The sequence below is a fragment of the Nycticebus coucang genome, chromosome 12 (assembly GCF_027406575.1).
Source record: "Nycticebus coucang isolate mNycCou1 chromosome 12, mNycCou1.pri, whole genome shotgun sequence".
In the NCBI taxonomy this organism is placed as follows: domain Eukaryota; kingdom Metazoa; phylum Chordata; class Mammalia; order Primates; family Lorisidae; genus Nycticebus; species Nycticebus coucang.
This window is the reverse complement of record NC_069791.1, coordinates 51,978,290-52,004,573: the sequence shown is the minus strand read 5'-3', so window position 1 is coordinate 52,004,573 and position 26,284 is coordinate 51,978,290. Positions and strand designations below refer to the sequence as shown.

The 26,284-nt window shown below is 38.8% G+C and overlaps 1 protein-coding gene across 2 annotated transcripts in view; it reads right to left on the bottom strand.

The window, feature by feature from the left end:
• The window catches only part of NECAP1 (NECAP endocytosis associated 1), a 33,944-nt gene extending 8,992 nt beyond the window's left edge, over positions 1-24,952 (bottom strand). Inside the window, exons 1-8 of one of the 2 annotated variants that reach the window (XM_053555727.1) lie at positions 23,171-24,952; positions 18,204-18,304; positions 17,947-18,051; positions 16,070-16,151; positions 15,191-15,299; positions 14,910-15,093; positions 12,296-12,398; positions 10,265-11,960 (exon numbers count right to left, since the gene is read on the bottom strand). In XM_053555727.1, the coding sequence (XP_053411702.1) occupies positions 11,912-11,960; positions 12,296-12,398; positions 14,910-15,093; positions 15,191-15,299; positions 16,070-16,151; positions 17,947-18,051; positions 18,204-18,304; positions 23,171-23,265 (828 nt within the window). In that variant the 5' untranslated portion in view covers positions 23,266-24,952 and the 3' untranslated portion in view covers positions 10,265-11,911. Of the gene's footprint in view, positions 1-10,264; positions 11,961-12,295; positions 12,399-14,909; positions 15,094-15,190; positions 15,300-16,069; positions 16,152-17,946; positions 18,052-18,203; positions 18,305-23,170 lie in introns of those variants that run through there. The other variant, XM_053555728.1, reaches the window with a different exon arrangement.
• Between the last annotated feature and the right edge of the window lie 1,332 nt (positions 24,953-26,284).

Genomic DNA, 26,284 nt, shown 5'->3' with positions numbered 1-26,284 from the left:
CGTACTACCCAACAGGATGAACAGAACAGTGTCCCACATATCACTTTTATCCATCAATGTGAATGCTCTGAATACCCTACTTGAGAGATATAGGCTGGCTGAATGGATGAAAAAATACAACCTAAGGATCTTCTGTCTCCAGGAAACACATCTAACTCAAAAGAACTCATACAGACTCAGGGTGAAGATATGGGGAAAAATATTCCATTCAAATGGAAACCAAAAAAAAAGAAAAGACAGCCATTTTCATATCTGTTATAGACTTTAAAACAAAAATAGTACACAGTGGATATGGAGAAAAGGGAACACTTCTACACTGCTGGTGGGAATGCAAATTAATACATTCCTTTTGGAAAGATGTTTGCAGAACACTTAGAGATCTAAAAATAGATCTGTCATTCAATCCTATAATCCCTCTACTAGGTATATACCCAGAAGACCAAAAATCACATTATAACAAAGATATTTGTACCAGAATGTTTATTGCAGCCCAATTCATAATTGCTAAGTCATGGAAGAAGCCCAAGTGCCCATCGACCCACGAATGGATTAATAAATTGTGGTATATGTACACCATGGAATATTTTGCAGCCTTAAGGAAAGATGGAGACTTTACCTCTTTCATGTTTACATGGATGGAGCTGGAACATGTTCTTCTTAGTAAACTATCTCAAGAATGGAAGAAAAAGTATCCAATGTACTCAGCCCTACTATGAAACTAATTTATGGCTTTCATATGAAAGCTATAACCCAGTTATAACGTAAGAATAGGGGGAAGGGGGAAAGGGGGGGGCATGGGCGGAGGGAGGGTGATTGGTGGGATTACATCTACAGTGCATCTTACAAGGGTACATGTGAAACTTAGTAAATGTAGAATGTAAATGTCTTAACACAATACTAAGAAAATGCCAGGAAGGCTATGTTAACCAGTGTGATGAAAATGTGTCAAATGGTCTATAAAACCTGTGTATGGTGCTCCATGATCGCATTAATGTACACAGCTATGATTTAATAATAAAAAAAAAAGAAAGAAAAAAATAGTACACAAAGACAAAGATGGTCATTTTATAATGATAAAGGGAGCAACTCAACAAGAAGTATAGCAATCCTCAATACACCTAACACAGGAGCACCCAGATTCATAAAGCAAAGCCTACTTGAGTTAAGCAAAGAGATAAACAGCAGTAGCATAACTGCCAGAGACTTCAACACTCCACTGACAGAACTGTGGGAGGTAGATAGGTTGACTTCTCAATGGGGCAACATGCCTCAATCCTGGGGTACCCAGGGGAACAGCCACAGATGGACAATCCCTGGGGCTTCATCAAAACCACAGAAGATGAAAAGAACACAGAGGCACTGGAACAGGCAGAACTAGGCCTATGTGTTCAAGAGTCAACAGATGAGAGGGGTTAAACTCTCTGAACTTTTGACATGTAGTTAGATTAGGAAATCTGGTTTACTTCTCCTGCAGGAATAGAACTTGCTTCTCCCTCCCCATTTGTTTAAATATACCATCAGCTGTTACCAATCCCCTGCTGCCTACCCAGTCTCTTTCTCTATCCAATCTTCCTGGAGACTTAGGATTCTTTCAACCCTACCTTTTGTCCTTTTTATACTTTGCATATGCACCTTTGAAGGAAATCAATAAAAGCCCTCTGAAGAGGCCAGAGAGGGTGCTGCACTTTCTTGGTCTTACTACTCTGCCTGAGGTAATGTAAGCCTTCTCCAGGCTCTTACAGACTTTGTTTTAAACTCATCTTCAGCATCGTTTTCCCTGCTGGCTTTCAAACCAGGTCAGGGTTCCCACACAAAACCCCAGACACTGTTTAAATAAAAAACAAAAATCACAACAATGGATCAAAAGGGACTCTAAAACAAATTGGTCTAACAGATATCCATAGAATATTTTACATAAAAACTACTGAATAAATATTCTTCTCACTACAACATGAAACATTCTCCAAAACATATCAGATATTAGGCCACAAAACATGTCTCAACAAATTAAAAAAAAAAATGGTAGTTATACCATGTATCTTTTCAGACCACAGTGGAATATAACTCAAAATCAACTCCAAAAGAAACACTCAATTCTACAAAAAGTCATGAAATTAAACAATCTGCTACTGAATGGTGATTGGATCTATAATGAAATTAAGATTGAAATCAAAAGATTTCTTGATTGGAACAAAAAAGGAGACACAAGCTATCAAAAGCACGGGATTCAGCAGAAGCCGTCGTAAGGGGGAAAATTCATAGCCTTCAATGTGTACATCAAAGAGACAGAAAAAACACAAACTAACAATCTAATGACATGTCTCAAGGAACAAGAAAAGGAAGAACAAAACAAACTCAAAACCAGCAGAAGGAAAGAAATAACTAAAGTCATAGCAGACGAAATTAAATGGAAAATAAAAAACTGTACAAAGGCCTCTTCTTGGATTAACCAGGAATAGAAAAGACCCAAATAAACTCAATCAGAAATAAAAAAGGAGATGTTACAATTGATACCACAGAAATATAAAATATCATCCATAAATACTATGAAAATCTCTAAGCACATAAACTTTAAAACATGGAGAAAACAGACAAATTCCTGGAAAAACACAACCTCCCAAGATTTAATCAGAAAGAAATAGAACACTTGAACCAACAAATAATGAGCAACAGAACTGAAGCAGTAATAAAAAAGCTTCCAAAAATAAAAAGACCCAGATGAGATGAATACACAACAGAATTTTATCAGACCCAGAAAGAACAGTTGGTACCCATGAAAAGGAGGAAATCCATCCCAACTCACTCTGCAAAGCCAGTATCACCTTATACCAAAGCCAGGAAAGGACATAACAAAAAAAGAAAACTACAGATCAATATCCTTTATGAATGTAAGTGTAAAAAATCCTCAGTAAAGGGCGGCACCTGTGGCTCAAAGAAGTAGGGCACCGGCTCCATATACTGGAGGTGGTGGGTTCAAATCTGACCCCGGCCAAAAAAAAAAAAAAACTGCAAAAAAAAAAAATCCTCAGTAAAATACTAGCAAAACCCAAGTGGGCTTCATCCCAGTCATGCAAGATGGTTCAACATACATAAATTAAAAATATGTGATTCACCACATAAACAGAAGCAAAAACAGATATGATCATCTCAATAGATACAGAAAAAGCATTTGACAGAATTCCATACCCTTTCATGATAAAAAACGCTCAACAAATTGGGCATAGAAAGAACATGTCTAAAGATTATAAAAGCCATATATGACCCAAAGTCAACCTCATGTTGAATGGGGAAAAGTTGAAAGCATTCCCACTAAGAACTGGAACAAGACAAGGGTGCCCACTGTCACCACTTCTATTCAATGTAGCGCTGGGAGTCCTACCCACAGCAATCAGGCAAGAGAAAGAAAGTATATACAAATTGAGGTCGAGGAGGTCAAACTATTGCTTTTTGCTAAAGATATCATCTTATATCTAGAAAACCACAAATACTCCATAAAGAGACTCCTGGAATTGACACATAAATTTAGCAAAGTGGAGGAGAAAAGTCCTATTTACTATGGTGCTTGGAAAATTAGATGGCTACATGCAGAACTGGATCCACAGCTCTCACCACTCACAAAAATTAATTCAAGACAGATAAAAAATTTAAATGTAAGGCATGAAACCATTAGAATGTTGGAAGAAAATGTAGCAAAAACTTCTGGATATCAGCCTGTGTAAAGAATTTTTAAACAAGACTCCAGTGGAAATCATAGCAACAATAAAAATTAATAAATGGGACTTGATTAAATTAAAAGGCTTCTGCACAGCTAAGAAAATAATCAACAGAGCAAATAGACAGCCTACAGAATGGAAGAAAATTTTCACAAGCTAACATCCAATAAAGGACTAATAATAAGACTCTACAAGGAATTCAAATCAATTAGCAAGAAAAAAAAAAGTGGGCAAAAGATATGAACAGAAGCTTTTCCAAAGATGATAAGACAAATGGCCAATAAACATGAAAAAAACTGCTCAATGTCAGTAATTATCAGGGAAATGCAAATTAAAACCCAATGAGATCTCACATTACCCCAATTAGAATGGCTTTTATTAAAAAATCCAAAAACAGGCCAGGCACCGTGGCTAACACCTGTAATCCTAGCGCTTTGGGAGGCTGAAGCAGATGGATTGCTTGAGCTCAGAAGTTCAAGAACAGCCTGAGTGGGACTCTCTACTAAAAATAGAAAAACTAGATGGGTGTTGTGGTGGGTACCTGTAGTCCCAGCTGCTTAGGAGGCTGAGGCAAGAGGATACTTTGAGCCCAGGAGCTTGAGGTTACTGTGAGCCATGATGCTGTGGCACTCCACCCAGGGTGGCAGAGTGAGACTCTGTCTCAAAAAAAAAAGTCCAAAATAGATGCTAGTACAACCTCCATGGAAAACAATATGGAAATTTCTCAAAGAACTAAAAGCACACCTACCATTTGATACAACAATCCCACTACTGAGTATTTACCCCAAGTAAAAGATGCAATTTTATGAAAAAGACACCAGCACTCAAATGTTTATTGCAGCACGATTCATAATTGCAAAGATATGGAATCAACCCAAGTGCCCATAAATTCATAAATGAATTTTAAAATGTGGTGTATATGTATTACAGAATATTACATAGCCATGAAGGATGAAGTAAGGCCTTTTGCAAGATTTCAATGGAAATGGAGTCCATTATCCTAACTGAAGTATCTAAGGAATAGAGAAACAAACACCATATGTACTCATTATTAAAGTAGAATTAACCAATGAACACACGTGCACAGAGAGGAATAAAACTGTGGAAATCAAGCAGGAGGAAGTGGGAGGAGGAGATGAGCAAAAATCTACTTAATGGGTATAATGAACACTATATGGGTGATGACCACACTTAAAACCCTGACTCAAGCATAACAAAATCAATACATGTAACGAAAACCATTTGTAACCATGTAATATTTTGAAATAAAAATAATAATTATAATAAAAACAAGCAACATAAAAGGATTAAGGTTAATCTCATACAGTGTAATTACATTACAAAGAGAAAATAAGAGGAAGAATAACATATCTACAATGAAAGCATACCAGAGAGACATGCCCACAAAACTGGCTCGGTGCCCATAGCTCAGGGTGTCAGCCACATGCACTGGGGCTGGCGGGTTCGAACCCAGACCAGGCCTACTAAATAACAACTACAACAAAAAAACAGCCAGGCGTTGTGGCAGGCACCTGTAGTCCCAGCTACTTGGGGGGCTGAAGCAAGAGAATAACTTAAGCCCAAGAGTTTGAAGTTGCTGTGAGCTGTGACAGCACAGCACTCTACCAAGGGCAACATAGTGAGACTGTCTCAAAAAAAAGGTCAAAATTATAACCTAATATTTCTTTTTTGTTGTTTGGGATTCACTGAGGGTACAAAGAATTAGGCTATACTGATTACATTTATAACCTAATATTTCTAAAAAAACTCAAAGACATTAAGGACCTGATACAAAATCTGAATTTGTTTTAAATATAAGAAATGAAAGAAGAAAGTATGGGGTAAAGGAAACACTGGATCAGGAGAGCAGCCAAGAGAAGTTTCTGTTTAAAAATTTGCCCAGGTAACAGCCAGTTTACCCTGAAGCAAGAAGACGAACATCTGAGAGAAGTTTCCAGACCAAAAACCAAAAAGGGAAGAAGATACCAAAAAGTAGATATTTGATAATGCATTTAGAGAAAAAATAAGAGTGTAAAATACAAAACTAAGTGAAAAATCATTATTCCTAGAAAAATTAAAATTGTGCAAGCAAGTAAAGGCAATCATAGCACATCAATTGGTGCTTCAGTGAGTAACTTTTGTCTATTTATAATTGTATAAACATTGACTGCTGATTAAATAAACACAGACACACGGCGGCGTCTGTAGCTCAGTGAGTAGGGTGCTAGCCACATACACCGAGGGTGGTGGATTTGAACCCAACCCTGGCCAGCTAAACAACAATGACAACTGCAGCAGCAACAACAACAAAATAGGTGGTGGGCGCCTGTAGTCCCAGCTACTTGGGAGGCTGAGGCAAGAGAATCGCTTCAGCCCAGAAGTTGGAGGTTGCTGTCAGCTGTGATGTCACAGCACTCTACCATGGGCAACATAGTGAGACTCTGGCTCAAAATATATATATATATATAAATATAAATAAATAAATATATATACAATAATAAATAAAATATATAAATAAAATAAATAAACATAGATACAATAATATTAGGAGGTTGGGAATGGGACATTGAGAAGGGGAACTAAATGTTTATCATGAAATAGAGTTAATGTCTCAAGTTGATAAAAGAAGATAGACATTATTTTTATGTATGAAAGCAAATATAAGAAAGAGTTAAGAGTTAAAAGTGGTTGCCTCTATTGGCTCGGCACCTGTAGCACAGTGGTTATGGTTCCAGCCACATACACTGAGGCTGGCAGGTTCGAACCCAGCCCAGGCCAGCTAAACAACGACATCTCAATGATATAAAATAGCTAGGCGTTGTGGCAGGTGCCTGTAGTCCCAGCTACTTGGGAATTTGAAGTTAAGAGAATTGCTTAAGCCCAAGAGTTTGAGGTTGCTGTGAGCTGTAACACCACCGCACTCTACTGAGGGCAACATAGTGAGACTCTGTCTCAAAATAAATAAATAAATAAAATAATTTGACCCAGGTCAAAAAGCCAGTAAGTGAGAGAGCCATATCGTGTACCAACATAGTCTATCTCATCCCAAAGCCATGTTCCTGACCAATGCTCTTTACTGAGCTTCAAACATCTTTTATGGGTGAAGCTGCAAAGAGGGGGTGCTCTTAAAACTAATAAGAATATTCCTGATTCAAATATTTAGTTAGTTATTAAAGTCAGAACTTCATTTTGTACTTCTGCCTGTCCAAACAGCTATTTTTCTACATTTTTAAACAACCTTTTGATCACATGTAGGTTAGACTTCATATCCATTACTGAAATGCTCCCACACGATCTTCATTTCTTTCTCTAATTAAATGTGTCCTGTCTGCAGAAGTCTGCAGTATTTCCCCCAGTTGTGCTCCAGTTGCTAGAGGGCCTGTGCCCTCCAGTGGTCACATGCTAGTATGCAGCCAGATGCAGCATCTGCACAAATTCCTTTAATGACAGACATTTCTTTCTTATTATCAGTACAGTGGCAAAATGCACATTATAAGAGTGAAGAAAATACTGAAGAGCAAACAAAAAATACAGAGTAGGTCTTAATGCATTATTTTTTTAATTAAGGGGATGACATTATCCTTAGATTCATGAGGCAGAACATGGACATTTACATGGACAATTATTTTACTACTGGCTCCAATGCAGGCAATTCAAGTACACCACAGCATTTTTTGAAAATACAACACTGCTGGATCATAGATCTCGAAGGGGAAGGGGGACTGAAAATGAAATACTGGAAAAATTTTGAGATATATACCAGATCATAAAATTGCTATGAAAATCATCACAAGACTATCCAAGTCAGGCTAAGAATATTCAAGTTAATAAAATTCTTATTCCTTTCTTTCACAAGAGAATATATGATCAATGGGGAGCTCCTGAGTCCTATAGTCCCATAGTCACAAACCCTATGTATTTTCTTCATGTATAGAAGCAATAAAAGAAATACATTTTTTATTTCAAAATAGTCAGGAGCTATAAACGTTTTAGGTCACATGGATTGCTTTTGTAATGCTTGAGTCCCAACTATAGGTGTGCCCATTACCCAAATAGTGTCCATCATACCCAGTAAGTAGTACTGGCCTTTCCTCACCCTCTCTCCCTTCCCTGGTTTATTTCCACTTAGTTTTCTTTCTTTCTGTGCTGACATGTGTTCATCAGTTAGTTCCAATTTAATAGTGAATACACTTGGTGTTCATTTTTCCATTCTTGAGATCTTTCACTTAGAATGGTCTCCAGTTCAATCCAGATTGTTGCAAAAGGTATTGCTTCATCGTTTTATGGCTAAGTAGTACTTTATGGCATACACATACCAAATTTTATTAATTCACTCAAGAACTGATAAGCACTTAGGTTGATTTTACATCTTTGCAATTATAAACTGAAATAAACATTTGAGTGCAGGTATTTTTTGGATGTAAAGTCCTCTTTTCCTTGGGGTAGATACCCAGTAATGGGATTACTAGATCAAATAGAAGGTCTACTTTTAGTCATCTGAGGAATTTCCATACTGTTTTCCATATAGATAGTACTAATTTGAAGTCCTATCAACAGTGCATCAGCAGTTCCTTCTCTCTGCACCCACACCAGCATCTATTGTTTGGGGACTTTAATAAAAGCCATTCTAATAGGCATAAGGTGATATTTGTTTTAATTTGCATTTCTCTGATTAGTAACGTTGAGCATTTTTTTTTAATGTTTATTTGCTACATGTTTTTCTTCTTTTGAGAGGCTTCTGTTCATGCCTTTGGCCATTTTTAATAAGGTCGTTTCCTTGCTGATTTGCTTGAGTTCTTTGCAAATTCTAGATATTAGCCTTTTATCAAATGGCTAGCTTGTGAATATGGTCCCCCATTCTGTAGGTTGTCTTTTGGCTCTAATGATTGCTTTTTTAGCTGTACAGCTTTTTAGTTTAACCAAATCCCATTTATTAATCTTTGTTGTTGCCATGATTGTCATTAGTCTTAGTCATTAATGCTTTACCTAGGCTGATATCTACAAGAGTGTTTCCTACATTTTCCCCTAGAATTCTTATGGTTTCATGCCTTAAATTTGATTATTTTATCCATCTTTAATTAATTTTTGTGAGTGGTGAGAGGTTTCACTCTTCTGCATGTTACTGCAGGTAACTGAAATTACAGAAGGCTAAACCTTGGATGGGGGAGGGGGATTACTGTATAGCTACTCCTACTTTCTTTTGATATTTTATCTGCAGGGAGCATCCTTTTGTCTATGTAAGTCCTTAAAGATGAAGAGAGTCTCTTGCAAGCAGAATATAGTTGAATCTTGGTTTTTATCAATTCAACTACCCTATGTCTTTTGAGTGGAAAATGTAATCCATTTTGCATGCAAAATAATTACTGATAAATAAAGATTTATTACTGCCATTTTGTTGTTTCTTGGTTGTTTTATAGGTCCTTTGTTCCTTTCTTCTTTTCCTTTGTGATTTTTCTGTAGCCCTTTGATTTCCTTATCTTTTGTACATCTACTGTAGGTTTTTGCTTTGTAGTTATCATAAAACTTACATAAAGCATCTTACAACAGCCTATTTTAAGAGGATGGTTTCAATCACACGAAAAATTCTGCACTTTACTTCTCACACATGCACTTTGTTTTATCACAGTTTACTCTTTTTTATATTGTATATCCATTAACAAGTTATTGTAGCTATAGTTTAAATTTTTAACACTTTTGTCTTTTAACCTTTTACACTTAAGAGTTACAAGTGATTTACATACCACCAATATAGTATTAACAGTATATACCAGGTAGTTTTATACTTTTATGTTTTCATATTACTATCAGCTTTTCATGTCAGCTTGAAGAACTTGCTTTAGCATTTCTTGTTAAGTCAGGGCTAATGTACTCATATTATTTATCTCCTGTGACAATCACCAAACACGATCTTTTATAGTTTCCAAAGTCTATGACTCTGCCTTAGCTCTGCCTCTTACACTGATCCCTTTCATTTCTGCCGATTACAGTTTGGGAATGTGAAAGGTAGCCTAGATCAAGATAATTTGAAGCAAATTAATTGTACCAGCAAATAAACAATGGCTATTCATTATTAGAAGGGGTATAATACTGCTTTAAAATTATGAGCACAAGGACACAGTAGTTCACACCTGTAATCTCAGCCCTTAGAAGGCTGAGGCAGGTGGATTGCCTGAGCTCATGAGTTCAAGACCAGCCTGAGCAAGAACAAGACCCGTCTCTAAAAAAAATAGCCGGGCATTGTGGCAGGCACCTGTAGTCCCAGGTACTTGGGAGGCTGAGGCAAAAGAATCAATTAAGCCCAGGAGTTTAAGGTTGCTGTGACGCCACAGCACTCTACCGAGGGCAACAGAGTAAGACTCTGTCTCAAAAAAAAAGTAAAATTATGAGCACAGAGGTCCAGTCTCAACTTCTTAAAAACCCTTATTTAAAAACAAAACAAAAAAAAGAGTAATAGACATAAATAGCCTTCTATTACGTCGTGGCACCTTTTTATTGGCCAATTAAGGTAAAAGGGTAATCAAATAAGCAAATTAAATGATAAAAGAGACAGCAACTTTTTCCATATTTTAATTACCATTATTGCACCAATACAGCATACGCTTTATATACATATATCTTCAACATTTCAATTTTTCAGGAATTCAAATACATAATATATTATCATCTTGAGAATACAAAGAACACAACACAGAAGAAGATTGAGAAAATAGGTTCTTAGTATTTAGTCACTAGTGATTCTACACTTTCCTTTTAGTGTTTTCTATTGGAATTTTAAAATGTCCTGCCATGGCTCTGCAAGAATAGAGCTGCCTGGAAGAGGAGGCAATGAAAAACAATGGACCCAGAGTTAGAAAAAGTTAAGAAGGAAATTCTAGAGAATAACATATTTTGAAACTAAACATAAAGACTCCCTTCAGCCAGAGAGTGTATACATCCAAATATGTGCTAAGGGACAAGTTTATACCCTCCCATTTCATCCTCAAAGTCGCCCATTAACAAACAAAATCGATACTACTCAATCATCTGAGAAGTAGAACTCTCTTCACAGCATTGCATAAGGAATGGTGGAGCAGAAAGAAAAGAAAATGGTGGGAGAGCAACTTGCTTTCGAGATACCCTAGGTAATAGGAATCAAATCCTTAGGCAAACCCTATCACAGGTAAAGCTCTGACTTTCCAACTTCCTTCATAAATGACGATAAACAGAATAGCAGATTTCTATTGAAGAGCTAAGTGGAATAAAAAGAAATGTTTATGGAGAGGGGCCAGATACCCAGCACCAAGGCAACATGGGTACCAAACAAGACTTAAATGCTTTTAACCTTTCTGCTCTATAAATCAGGTTAAAAACTCTAAAACTCTTCAATTTTAGGTCAAATAACAAGAAAATATAAATTAATGCTGTGTTTTAAATGTAGATGGAGCTGCAAGAAATTAAATACTCCAATAGACTAAAACTTGGAAAGCAGAGTCTTCTTTCAACCTCTTTCACGGCAGAGACATCCACTGGTCAAAGATGCTGCACTATTCAAACAGAAAAGAATAGTGATGGTGCCACCAACACGACCCTCTTATCATAGAAGAGATATGTAAACACACAAGTGGGTGATGGAGCTGCATCCAGCACTGGATAGTCACTGAACAGGATAAGCCTGGAGGAGGCTATACAGCAGAGACTCCAGAAACAGGTCTTTCTCCATACCTAACCCTATCAAAATTCTGAATTTGTAAACACTAAGGGCAGCCTATCCCTTTTTAGAGTCCTGGGCTTTCAAGGTTTTTATTTCCCCTGAAATTACTAAATAGGGCTTCACAAAGAGGCACACAGGGTCATGAGATGATTCTGAAACACATTAAAGAATTTAAGAGATAGAGAAAATTTTTACATGTTTAGAGGTCATTCCCCCTCAAATAGACAATGGCATTTTGAGCCCTGCATAGTCAGCCACAAATATGATAAAATTCAATATTCTCCTGCACTGAGAGTAGGCAGGAGATAACTGATACTCTCTTGGCTGTACAAGTGACAACATAGGGGAGTGGTATCAACCAGCTTGAATGCAATGGAGAAGCTATGGAAAAGATTGTCCAGTCATTTTGGTTCTGGGGAGGGAAGGGGTTCCTGACTTCCCTCACACATTGGTGCCCTTAGGTCATTTTTATTCCTCAAGTCTGTCCTTAATGTCCTGCCAATGCTATTCAAAACTGGACCCAGTTGGATGGCTGTGGTGCCTGGTTTGGAACAGAGCTGTAAGACAGGGAACAAAGAGAAAACCAAAGACATAATATTAAGATAACTACTTCATTCTTTACTTATAGTTTCAAAAAAATCGCTACCCAGAATTTTTGAAACCATACTTCATAGCAGTTCTACTTGCCAAGGCCTGAAATATCCTGCTCTAACCTCATCCTACAGCTTTCTTGTCCTACCATACCCAACACTATTTTTCTTTCCCTAGAACTCCTGCAAAAAAACTCTGTGCAACCTGCAAATCTCCTGTGTTCGCAGACCAAGATTTCATTTGACTGTACATATCTTCTATACCCGGACTAAATGTATGCTGATTACACTGTGCCCATTACCTGGATGCAGTGCTAAAGTCTCCCCACAAGTCATTGCTTGCAGTAACTGGAGCTGGTGCTGATGTCGTGACAGGAGCTGGAGAATCCAAATCTAAAAGGATATCTGAATACAAGGTAAGAGGAGAAAAAAAGACAAGAGGAAACATAATAAAAATCCCAGAAATGAAAACTTAACTTTCACACAAAAATCTGTACACGATGTCATAGCAGCTTTATTCATAATAGCCCAAAACTGAAAACAGTCATATGTTCTTCTCTTGGTGACAGTTAAACATACTGTGCTACAGGAATACCAGGGAATACTACTCAGTAATAAAGAACAGACCTACGTAGCCATAAAAGAGAATAAAATAATGCCTTTGAGGCAACTTGGATGGAACTAGAGACCATTACTCTAAGTGAAGTTAACTCAGACATGGAAAAACAAATACCATATGTACTCTCCAATCACTAGGAGCTAAACAATGAGCATACACAGGCACAAAGAGATGTAAAGGACACTGGAAACCAGGAAGGGAGGGTGAGAAGGGGTAGGAGGTAAAACTTACCTATCAGGTACAATGACCACTATTCTGGTGATAGACACACTAAAAACTCTGATTTAAGCATTATACATGGTATCCATGTAACAAAAACATTTGCACCTCCTTAATATTTTGAAATTAAAAAAAAAGAAACAGACTATTGATATACACAACTTAGATGAATCTCAAGAGAATTATACTGAGTAAAAAACCCAGTCCCAAAAGGTTACATACTATACAGTTCCATTTATAAAACACTCCTGAAGTGACAAAATTATAAAGATACAAAACAGATTAGTGATTGCCAAGGGTTAGGGAGAAAAGAAAAAAGGCTGGGAGGGAGATGGGTATGGTTCTAAAAGGGGACACAAGGGATCCTGGTCGTGATGACCCTACAGATAATAAAACTGCATAAAATTAAATACACATACACACAAACATGCACACATAGAAATGAGTACAAGTGAAGCTGGTGAAATCTAAGATTAAAAGATGGTATCATTGTAAACTGCCTGGTTGTGATGTAACTACAGTTTTGTAAAATATTACCTTTGAGGGAAACTGGGTAAAAAGTACATAGGATGTCTTGGCATTATTTCTTGGCACATGTTATTATATATGTGCATCTATAATTATCTCAAAATAAAAAGTTTAATTTAAAAAAAATTTTTTTAAATCTTTTTTTTTTTTTTTTGAGACAGTCTTACTTTGTTGCCTTTGGTAGCATGCCTTGGAGTCATAGCTCACAGCAACCTCAAACTCCTAGGCTCAAGCAATTTTCTTTCTTTTTTTTTTTTTTTGGCCGGGGCTAGGCTTGAACCCGCCACCTCTGGCACATGGGACCGGCGCCCCACTCCTTGAGCCACAGGCACTGCCCTCAAGCAATTTTCTTGTCTCAGCCTCCCAAGTAGCTGGGACAACAAGCACCTGCCACAATCCCTGGCTATTTTTTGAGACGGGATCTCGCTCTTGCTCAGACTGGTCTTAAACCCATGAGCTCAGGCAATCCACCTGCCTCAACTTCCCAGAGTGCTAGGATTACAGGTGTGAGCCATCAGTCTCCAGTGCGTTCTGGCAACATGAAAAGAAATAGCCTGTAACATTTTCACCTCAAAAATTTCAAAAAGAGAATGTTTACCCTGAGTAATCAATTTGATAAATGACCTTCACCATTCAATACATTAAGTTAAAACTCCCAGATTCTAATATCTGGTTCTCCAATCTTAGGAAAATTCCTTTCTCAGTTCCAAAATTCTCACTTTCAAATGAGAAGATTTAACTAGGAAGAAAGAACCAAAGTGTATACAGGGCAAACCCAGATGTCTTCTCCTGTTCTCTCAATGTGAAGAAATGAAAAGAATTAAGAAGCAACACTTTTTGGTTTTTTTTTTGGAGACAGAGTCTCACTATGTGCCGTGGCAGCACAGCTCATAGCAACCTCAAACTCTTGGGCTTAAGCAATTCTCTTGCCTCACCCTCCCAAGTAGCTGGGACTACAGACACCTGCCACAGCTATTTTTTGTTGCAGTTGTCATTGTTGTTTAGCTGGCCAGGGTTGGGTTCAAACCCACCAGCCTGGGTGTAAGTGGCTGGTGCTATAACCACCGTGCTATGGGCACCAAGCCAGAAACAACATTTTTTGAATGGCTACTAAGTTCCAAGTACTGTGCTAAGTGCTCTCACATCATTTAACGCTCACAATTTTGGAGTAGTTTTACATCTCCATTTTGCAGATAAGAAAATTGTGACTCAGAGAACTTAAGTAATGTTTACCAAGCACATTCAAATATAAAGTAGCAGAGCCATGACCGATACCTTAGTCTATCTGATTCACAAGCCTACTAGCATCAAACCAAGGAAGAATGAAAGAAATGGCTTTTTTAATAACCACATATTTCTGCCAAAGAACATACCAGATACCATGACTGTTCACCAGAAAGAGCTTTTAGTCCTTGCCAGAGGCTGCCAGAATCACTTTGCCATATCAATAGCCATTTCATGGCAAAACATCAAACTTCTCCTTAACAAACAGGTGTTACCCAACTAAAACGTAAGATATGATTTCACAAAGTTAGCAGTACTAGATTTACCTGCATCACTACCTCCATGGTTAGATTTTGGAATGGGTGGTGGGGTGACATGATTGCTGATGGCAACTGAGGAGGACGGTGGGGGAATAGTGACTTTGCCTCCAGGTGGGGGTGGGAGTAAGCTTAAGCCCCCACCCACTGTAGTCTTAGGCTTAGAAGCACCTCCTTTCTTGGTTGTAATGTTCTACAAAAGAAAAAAGAGGGAGAACAAGAGAAAGAGAGAGACATGTCACAGGTTTACAGAAACATAGGAAGGTAAAGTTTTTTAAAATCATACTTACCCCAATACTCAACTTGATGGTCTGTCCTTCCTTGAACCCCAGATCCAACTTGGGACGAGTATCCATTTCTTGAGATTCTTTAGAAATCTCAGATTCCTGCTTTACCCACCTTTGAGAACATAGTAAAATATCTTAGTTTGGGATTCCTTGAAAGCAAAGTCTGATGCATAAATGTAAGTGTATTTAGTTTATATGAAACAAGATAGAAGACAGAATAAGAGACCAGGAAGAGTGAAGAAAGGAAGAAAAGCCAAGAAAGAGGACAACTGGGGTTCAACCCTACTCAGGACTCGCTGAGGAAAAAGTAGGGCCTTTATTTTCCAATTCTGATCCCCCATAGTTGAGGGCTACCCCGAGAGGGAGTTAGTTCCTTAGCCCTTCCAGGTTACACTTCTAAGCTGAGTGGCCTTCCACAACTTCAGAGAGTCCTGAGACCAAAAAGCAAGAGTATACTTGGCCTTGAGAAAGGAAGTTGATGGTACACATAGTGCCGTCCACCCAAATCGGGTGGGCTGAAGAAATGTTGCAATAGGCACAAAACATGTCATTTATATAAGGTAACAAAATTTGCCCACAACTCCCCACATAAGTCACATCCAGCCCTGCTATTACTCTACACCTCTCTCTACCAAAAACTAAAAGCAAGGCAAATTCCCCAGAGGTATAAACAAATGCATCATCTCAAACCATTGAACAAGGACTCTAAAACATATTCCAGGCTATAAGGAAAGGAAACAGAACAGATAAAAAGATAACCTATGGAAATAAAAGTGTATGGGGAAAATTATATTCATAATAGTCTAGTTTGTCAATAAAGAAACTGAAAAGCAGCATTCCCATAAACATTTGACCTGGTAACTAAGGACAAGCTTCACTCACTTGAAGTGATCTTGCAAAGAGACATTAAAGTCGAAGGCATCTCCCCGATCTGCAAAGCCAATGCCGATGAAAGCACTGCGCCCTGAGAAAAAGGTAGGAGGACTCAGAATAGAAAAGTGTCCACTACGGCAAATTCTCCCCCAAGGAAAATATAACAGTTAACCTAACTAGATAAAGTGAAACATTTTCTCACAGGCCAACAGTCAGCATACATACCAATGGGACAAATCTTGCCATGGCTTCTTTTCATAAATAAAAGTTTTAGGCCCAGCACCTGTACCTCAGCGACTAAGGCGCTGGCCACATGCACAGGGGCTGGCAGGTTCGAACCCAGCCGGGGCCTGCTAAACAACAATGACAACTATAACAAAAAAAAAAAATAGCTGGGTGTTGTGGTGGTGCTTGTAGTCCCAGCTACTTGGGAGGCTGAGGCAAGAGAATAGCTTAAGCCCAAGAGTTTGAGGTTGCTATGAGCTGTGACACCATGGCACTCTACCAAGGGTGACATAGCAAGACTCTACTAAAAAAATAAAAGAAAGTTTTACTGGAACATAGCCACATCAATTTGTTTACATATTATCTATGGTTGCTTTCAAATTGCAACAGCAAAACTGAGTAGTTGCAACAAAGACCATTTGACCTGCAAAATCTAGAATATCTCTGTTTGCCAACCGCTGGTGTGGAGAAAAGATTGAGAATTACAGGCCTACATATAGGTAATTCAAGACAGTCCCAACAAAAACTACCACAAACAATAAATGGGCAAAATGAGTTAATTCTGTTGTTAGTTATTATAAACTAAAATAAAATCTTATGCCCTCTAGCCAACTGAATGGACTCCCTCTTAGCCAAGGAGACTCCAGAGAAACCTTAAAGCTGAGTTGCTGGCCATAAGGAAAAGGAAGGTCAGACATGCCTAGTGATGCCCCATCCCTTCTGGAGTTACTCTTTTTAACAACGAGCTAAAAAATCATTAACAGGTATAAGGCCATGTTAGACAAAGGTTAAGCCATAGCTGCGAGACATCAATTTACTTAACAGATCACTTGACTCTAGTTATGTCCTATAGCTTGTCTCTGATTAACAGATTTCATTATTTTAACTTAACACCTCCCAAGCCTTTTCAGGGGTCCTCTAACTGCGTCCCGCGGGCCACATGAGGCGGTGTGATTGTATTTGTTCCCATTTTTTTTTTTACTTCAAAATAAGATATGTGCAGTGTGCATAAGAATTTGTTCATAGTTTGTTTTTTTTTAAACTATAGTCCAGCCCTCCAACAGTCCGATGGACAGTGAATTGGCCCCCTGTTTAAAAAGTTTGAGAATGCCTGCTTTAGATAAAGGTTCATTTCTTTAACCAATTGCAAATGAAAATATCTTTAAGCCTACCTATAATCTCTGGGCACTTCCCTCCCCCCATATCCTGCCTTTTCAGGCCAAAACAGTATGCCTTCCATGTGTTGATTTATAATTTTATGTGTAATTCCTATTTCCCAAAATGCATAAAACCAAACTGCAACCCAGCTACAGAGAGAACACTTGCTCAAGGATTCTTGGGCCTGGCTCTCTGAACCAGTCACACGCATTTGACTCAGAATAAACCTCTTTAAATTTTTTTACAGCGTTTGGTCTTTTTCCCTTGACAATATGCATTTTGATTTGTTTAAGTCTACCTATGAATCATCACATCTTGAATTTGTATTCATGTATACAGTATTACAAATAACATGTTAATCCTCCTTTAGCAACTATAGCAACTTTGGAAGAGGAAAAAAAATTAGTAAACTTAAGTAAAATAAATGCAATTAGGACACACTTTCATTGAAGTGCATTGACTATTTTCCTGACTACATCTCATTCAAAATCCAGATCCCTTACCAGTACCATCCTGGATCCGGATTACAAAGTAGCGGCTGGAATCTGTCACTGTCTCCACAGCAATACCAGGATATTGTTCTACTGGTGCCTGAGCAAAGAGCTCCCCTGATAGGTAAGAAAAAGACTTCTTTGAGCGAAGGAAGCAAAAATCTAGAACTTCAATTAACAAGTATTTCCATTCCAGCCCCACCTTTAAGTATTATAAAAGCACGCTAAACCAATCTCCTTAATATCAGAGGGTCACCTGCATGGATTACCTGAAACTTTATCCTCGAGTTTGATATAGGCAACCTTTCCTTTGGAAGTGATTCGGAGGCGACCAGTCCAATCAGGCTGGTCTAATTTCCAGTCAGATGCCCTAGGACAGGAAAACAGGAAGCTGTCAGCGGCGGCACTCATAACTCAGTGGATAGGTGCCGGCCAAATACACCAAAGCTGGCAGATTCAAGCCTGACCTGGGCCTGCTAAACAATGACAACTGCAACCAAAAAAAATAGCCAGATGTTGTGGTGGGCCCCTGCAGTCCCAGCTACTCGGGCGGCTGAGGCAAGAAAATTGCTTAAGCCCAAGAGTTGGAGGTTGCTGTGAGCTGTGACGCCATGGCACTCTACTGAGGGCAACATAGTAAGACTCTGTCTCAAAAAAAAAAAAAAGAAATCTTGCTGCCTTTACCTTAAATGTGTATCCAGAATCTAGCCACTTCTGCCACCATCATGACACTTCTAGATTATTGCAGTGGTCTCTTAGCTAATCCCCCTGGTTCAGTCCCCATGTACCTATAGCTTATCTCCATTCAGGAGACATAGTAATCCTTTTAAAATATAAGGGCTCTTTTTTCACTCAAATGAAAACTGAAGTTCTTATAATGGCCTAAAAGGGCCTGCATGTTCTGGTCTTTTATTACCTTTCCTGCTTCGCCACTAACTCTAACCACAGTGGCTTCTTTGCTGTCCTTCAAACATACTGGTCAGTCCCCCCAACTCCTTTAGCACCTTTGTACTAGCAGTTCCCTATGCCTAGAATACTCCTCCCGACCCATCTGCATGGGTGACCTTCGCATTTGCTTCGCATTTTTGCTCACGTTTCACTTGCTTTTCTTTCTTTTTTTTTTTTTTTTTTTTTTGAGACAGAGTCTTAGTCACTCTGGGTAGAATGCCATGGCATCATAATTCACAGCAACCTAAAACTCTTGGGCTAGAGCAATTATCTTGCCTCAGCCTCCCAAGTAGCTGGGACTATAGATGGGTGCTAGGCCTAGCTAATCTTCTATTTGTAGTACAGGCAGGGTCTCTCTCACTCTTTGGAGTAGAACAGAAAAAGAAAAATCAAGGATGATTCCAACGTCTTTAGCCTGAGCAAAGGAATTGTCAACAATTAAAATGAACAAGGTAGAGCATGTCTGGGAAGAAAGATCAGGGGGTTATTCAGTTTTGGATACACACTGAATTTGAGATCTCTAATTGGTTTTCAAGAGAAGATATAAAACAAAGCAGTTAAATGTATGAGACTGGAGTTCAGGAAAGACATCTGGGCTGGAGATACAAATGTTCATAAAAATATTAGAAAACACTGAACATTCATAATCTGTGTTATAAATGAACTTGAATGAAATCTGATATTATTTATGACCAATTTTGCAAAATATTGCACTTGTAATTTGTTCTGCCAGGCATGTGGAAAAGGGATGGCAATGTAAAAGTTATTAATAATTCATCCCTTAGGAACTTAAAGACTAATACCTGCAGTGTAAAAAAGCAATAGGGTTGTCTGAGCAAGAATGAGTTTAGCAAGATGGTAAGGAAAAGGCTGAAAGGAGGAAAGTGAAAATTAAAATTAGTCCAGGTTTTGAACAGGCTCTGTGAGATAAATCCTTCTCATTCCCTTCCCTCTTGATGCCCTGCCCTCGGAGAGGCTTAAGTACCTGAATCTGAATCCAATCCAGATTAGAGTGTCCTAAAGGTCTCCATATATTACATTTTTTTAAATGAGGCATTACTTACCCTAGACATCACCAAGAGCTAAACATAAGTGTAAATGGGCTATTAAAAATATTAGGAATAAACCTATCAGATGTGTTTTTCTTGGACAAGTTACTTATTTATCTCACGTATCTAGTGGCCAGTAGTTAACAAATTCTCAGTAAATGGATAGATATTCATGACAGCAATTTTACTCAGCCTTGAGTCTTAGTTCATTTCCCACTCCAACACCTAGATTAAGAACTTCTGATTTTGCTAGTCTTCTGACAGTAATCTAAACTGACCACACAAATTTTCCTTTTCCTTCATAATAAAACTTTACATATAAATCATTATTATGCTTCACAGAAGATTCTACATGTAGATTTTATTAAATCCTTACAACAGCCATGTGAAATGGGCATGAAAAGCCTAACACCAATCTCTCTCCAAATGACAAAAAAGGCAACACAGTATTATACACATACTAATGTCTAACTTCAAAGTCCAGTATTCTTTCCGGCACAATAAAACACACTAACAAGAGTTTAATATTGATGAAGCTACAAGAGGAGGATAGTGAGGAATAAAAAAAGTTTTATAGCTTGGAAAATCATTGTCTGCCCATTTTTTAGTTTCTCATCAACCTAAATTTTTCTTTTCATAGTCTAGAAGACTGGTCAGTGAACCTCTGAGAAAGGACGGCTTACACTAGGTGAATCAAAATCAATGATTCCCTTTGATCTTATCAGTCACTCAAAGGAAGGATTCCTCCTGCTTGCTAAAAAACCCAGTTTGTCCTTTAACAGCAACCTAGAGAATACATCATGCTCATAATGTACAATAGATTCTGCTAAATAATAAGAAATATTAGGGGCGGCACCTGTGGCTCAAGGAGTAGGGCGCCTGCCCCATATACCGGGGGTGGCAGTTTCAGACTCAGCCCTGGCCAAAAACTGCAAAAAAAAAGTAAAAGAAGAAATATTAGGCAGACAAAAAGACTGAAAAGTAACATCTATCAAGTATCTATTACATGCCAGACATTATGGCCATTCTTGTGAAAATTAAATGAGAGGATCTTGTAAGCTAAGTATTCTTCTATACATCTTTATAAATGAGGAAACTAATGTTAAAAAGTTAAGTGATTTGCCAAAGGTCACACAGTAAACAAATGAAGACTCACAATTCAAACTTAGTTCTGCTCACTTCATTCACTATACTGAAAGAGTGATTGGTGACAAAATGCTTCTTGGAGGCTAAAAAAATGCCTATTGCATGGAAGACACAGACGGATAGTGAGAAAGAGCAACAAGAAAATTAAGATATTGCTCTGATGGCTCTGTGCAGTTAACGGACATAAGAATAAAGGCAGTGGAGGGGGCAGCTCTTACGGCTCAAAGGAGTAGGGTGCCAGCCCCATATGCCGGATGTGGCGGGTTCAAACCCAGCACCGGCCCAAAAAACTGCAAAAAAAAAAGGCAGTGGAGGAACCAGCAAATGAAGGTAGAGAATGCATAGGTGTGAGAGATGGAAGAAGAAGAAGAATAGAATCCCACTTTAATGTGTGTCATACCATTTAGGAAGTCTTAATTCCTAAAGTTGGAAGTCATCGGCTATTTGACCTTATTTAACAGTTAAATGAATGTTCACCCATGTGATCAGGTTCATCTATATAATCTACTAATTTCTTCTTTCAGTTAAAATTTACAGGGTGCCCACTGTGTTCCAGACACTGTGCTAAACCCTAGAAATACAAGATTAAAAAAAAAGACCTTGAGTTGTTCACAGCCTAGTGTGAAGAAAGAGGAAACTAAACAATCCATTACAATACAGAATAAAGAATACCATAACAGAGATAAGAATGGGGTGCTACGAAAGAACATGGAGAATACACCTAAGCCAGAATGGAAGACACAGGCAGGACTTTGCAAAGGTAAGTAATACTTACATAGTATCTGTGACTACCATCAAAAAGCACGTTGATTCCTATTCATGGTCAATATGGGACCTAACTGAAACCTTCTTTAAAGTAAAACTCCCTATTTGCCAAAAGAACCCATAGGGTCAAAGCACAGACTGGCAGGCACAAAGATATTGATTCATGATGATGGTAAGGAGGCAAAATAAAGAGCAGAAGGAGAAGATAACTTTTCAGCCAAGGTAATGACAAATGCTAAGACGAAAAATCTTGAAGGTGATGTGAGTCAGAGTGGAACAGTATCTTATAGTCTTATAGTACCATATATTTCTTACATTCTTTCATATCCATTATATGATTTCATTTTACCCTCCAAAAAAACCTTTGCCAGGTACCTATCAGTAGAGGAGGTATTATTTTCATTAACTTTTTTTTCTATTTTACAAATGAAAAAAACTGAGGTTTGGAGAGATTAAAGAATCTTTCCCTAAATTATACAGTTAAGTAGCCAGGGTTTACTCTCTTTTTTAACACGTAACCTACTGAATTCTCTTTCAGCTACATAATGTCCTACAATATCCTCAGACCCTCAGTCGTTGATTACAAGGTAGTTAGGTAGACTCTGCAGAAGAAATGTTTTAACTTTGGGAAGAAAAGCTTTAGGAGTGATTAAGAGAGGAGGTATAGAAAAAAGACAGAAAAAACTATATTAATCATCAAGAAAATATGATGAAAAGAAACAAAATGAACAACCATTGGAAAACTTACAATCGTAACCTCACTGGCAGAAGAACTGATGGGAAAACCGACTGGTTGGTGATATTTGGTGGAGAAACTGACAACAGCACAAAAGATAAATGAGATCATCCAGAGAGTGATATAATGATTACCCACAAGCGTGCACCAGGTCTGGAAGTGCGTGTGCGTGTGCGTGTGCGTGTGTGTGTGTGTGTGAGAGAGAGAGAGAGAGAGAGAGACATTGAGTGGGGGGTGGGGAGGAGGGTTTAAGGATAACTAGCTGAAGGACGCAAAAGAGCGAACAGAAGGTGACTGACGACGAAGCAGGCACGCCTGCATGTGGATGATGGGGCGCAGATGGGTGTCCCGGACCGCCACGGGGAAGGAGACATGGCATGATGCAGAATGATAATTAAAAAAGAAAAAAGCCGATGGAAACACAGATGATGACAGTCGGGAGAGAAGGTGGAGCAGGAGGACAGGGCGATGACAATCCAGCCCGGGAGGTGCCAACCCCGAGACAGCAGAGGCAGGGACGGGCAGGGTGCTGAGGAGAACAGTGTTATCTCCGAGAGGGTACGCGTGTGCAGCAGCGCCTCGGGGTTACTACCTGTAGCCGCGGTTGGAGGCCCGGGGCGGAATCCGATAGACGCTGACGTCCGGCTTTACACACAGAACCGACTCGTACTCCGACTCCGTCGCCATCTTGGCTGCGCTATGCGCGCCGCCGGGGGCGGGGCGTAACCGGGGTCGCGACCTAGGGGCGGGGCTCGCGAAGCGAAACTTCCGCTTGCGCCACTTCCGCGTGAGTGCAGTCTAGTTCCCGAGATTAACCTGTTTGGTGGCGCAGAGTAGTGGGTCCATGTTGAAACCTGGAAACGAGGCTGTGCGGCTCACCATCTTGGGTAATGGGAAAGATGCCGCCCAACGCGTGACTCACCCATGGAAATCTCTACTCTTGGAGAGGGACTCAGAGAAAGCGCCATCTTACTTTGTGCCGGTGCCTGCAGTGCTGTAGGAGGAAATCTGGCGGGTTGTTTTCCAATAGTCACTTCTTACCCGTAGTTTCCTGGCAGAAGAGAAGTATCTCCTGTCTGTAATCCCAGACTGGGTACCTACGCGAAATGTATGAGCTTGGTCATACATTCAGTGGATTTAACACTAAAGACTCTAAACGTTAAAATTACCCAGTCTGATTGTATTGCCTAATACTCTATTTCCAGGACGGCACCTGTTGAAATATTTTGTGGCACTTTTAGTTTGTATTCCGACTATCTTTGGGGATAATTTGAAACTAAATTAGATCAACCCAATTCCTGACAAATTTGGGAAGTCTAGTGAACTAATGACCGCTAATTGCTCCCATTTCTATTGTAATGATACAGTTTTACTGCACGCTCTCCAATGAATATGTTCTTTCTGCACTCTGAAGGTAAATTTGCCACAATACTATAACTTTAACACTACTCAGAACATTGGCAAATAGCAAAACCAAGATGTGAACTCGCGTCTGATTACAACAGCAACTATCTTCATCTCTTCTTTATATTAACTACTTGAAAATCTGCCTCTAATTTATCTACTGTACCTAAGAAAGTGATGTTTTAAAGTTCAAGAATTATTATTCTGGCTGGGCTCAGTGGCTCACGCCTGTAATCCTAGCACTCTGGGAGGCCGAGGTGGGTAGATTGCTTCAGCTCAGGAGTTGGAAATCAGCCTGAGCAAGAGACCCCTTCTCAACTGAAAATTAAAAACTCAAGCAAGAAGATCCCTTGAGCCCAAGGGTTTAAGATTGCTGTGAGCTGTGACACCATGGCATTCTACCAAGAGTGACAAAATGAGACTTCGGTCTTTAAAAAAAAAAGTTACTCTATCTTTATCAAGGATGTGGGGGAATAGACTGTTTTCATACACTGTTGGCAGGAAATAAATTGGTACAATATTTTTGAAAAGATTTAGCAGAATTGATCAAAATATTAACTGTATGTAACCTTTAATTTAGCAATTCTAATAAGTATTTTTAGAGAAGTCCTTATATGCACAAAAAAGTATGTACAGTGTTAATTACAGTCTTGTTTGTAATAGTGAAAAAATAGAAACATGAATGTCAATAGGAAATTCTTAATGGCGTATCTATTACTATGAGATGCTTTGTACTGACAGTGGCCTCTGTTCTCCTAAATGATCACTAAATATAGGGCACTGCTGGCTCAGTGCCTGAAGCACACTAGTTATGGCAGCAGCCACATACGCTGAGGGTGTGGGTTCCACCTGGTGTGTGGCGAGCACTTGTATTCCCAGCTACTGGGGAAGCTCAGGCAAGGGAATCACTTAAGCCCAAGAGCGAGGTTGCTGTGAGCTGTGATGCTACGGCACTCTACCCAGGGTGACATAGTGAGACTCTGTCTCAAAAAAAAAAAAAAAAAAAAAAATATATATATATATATATATACACACACACACATACATACAGAGCACTGCTAAACCAGCCCTGGTGGGTTGGATGAACCTACCTGCTGACATCTAGAGATTGTTCATTCACTTCCAAGGCCTGCTATCTTAGGTAAATTAGAAGACTGGAGTCCATGGTACCAGTCAAGGACCCAGGGTGCTCTGTGCACTCAGTGAAGTGTTCACTAGCTATAAATTTAGTATAAGTAGAAATACTTTGAAGATGTAGCCACCTTGATAATGAGATATTTTAACCTTGTAATCTATTGATGGGGAACCATTAAATGTATACTATGCTGATTACTAACACTGCCGATGTATGCTTTTGCTGTAAGGGTATAAAAACAACAGAGAAATGAGAACAGAAAGTTCTTTGAAAAGCTATCTTCACTGCTCTCCAGAATTGCTGGCTTTTCTGTAAATAAAAGTGGAACTTGGTGATCTCATCCTCTTCCTCATTTATTGGCTTGGTGACAGATGGACAGACTCCTTGGTCCAGCAACACTACTACTCAGAAGTAGAGTTTATGTGTATACATGTGTACACACATATAGATATTAAGGCCCCTGAAAGAAAGACAAAAAATTTTTAAGCCAACCACAAAAAACATACAGCATTATCAGTTTGTGTCAAAACATAGAAAAATTGTATATGTACATATGTAAAGTATATATTTTTTTTTATTTAACAGAAGTTGTTGTTGTTTTTTTTTATTGTTGGGGATTCATTGAGGGTACAATAAGCCAGGTTACACTGATTGCAATTGTTAGGTAAAGTCCCTCTTGCAATCATGTCTTGCCCCCATAAAGTGTGACACACACCAAGGCCACACCCCCCCCATCCCTCTTTCTGCTTTTCCTCCCCGCCCATAACCTTGTCATTAATTGTCCTCATATCAAAATTGAGTACATAGGATTCATGCTTCTCCATTCTTGTGATGCTTTGCTAAGAATAATGTCTTCCATTTCCATTCAGGTTAATAAGAAGGATGTAAAGTCTCCATTTTTTTTAATACCTGAATAGTATTCCATGGTATACATATACCACAGCTTGTTTTTTTTGTTTGTTTGTTTGTTTGTTTTTATTGTTGGGGATTTATTGAGGGTACAATAAGCCAGGTTACACTGATTGCAATTGTTAGGTAAAGTCCCTCTTGCAATCATGTCTTGCCCCCATAAAGTGTGACACACACCAAGGCCCCACCCCCCTCCCTCCGTCTTTTTCTGCTTCCCCCCCCATAACCTTAATTGTCATTAATTGTCCTCATATCAAA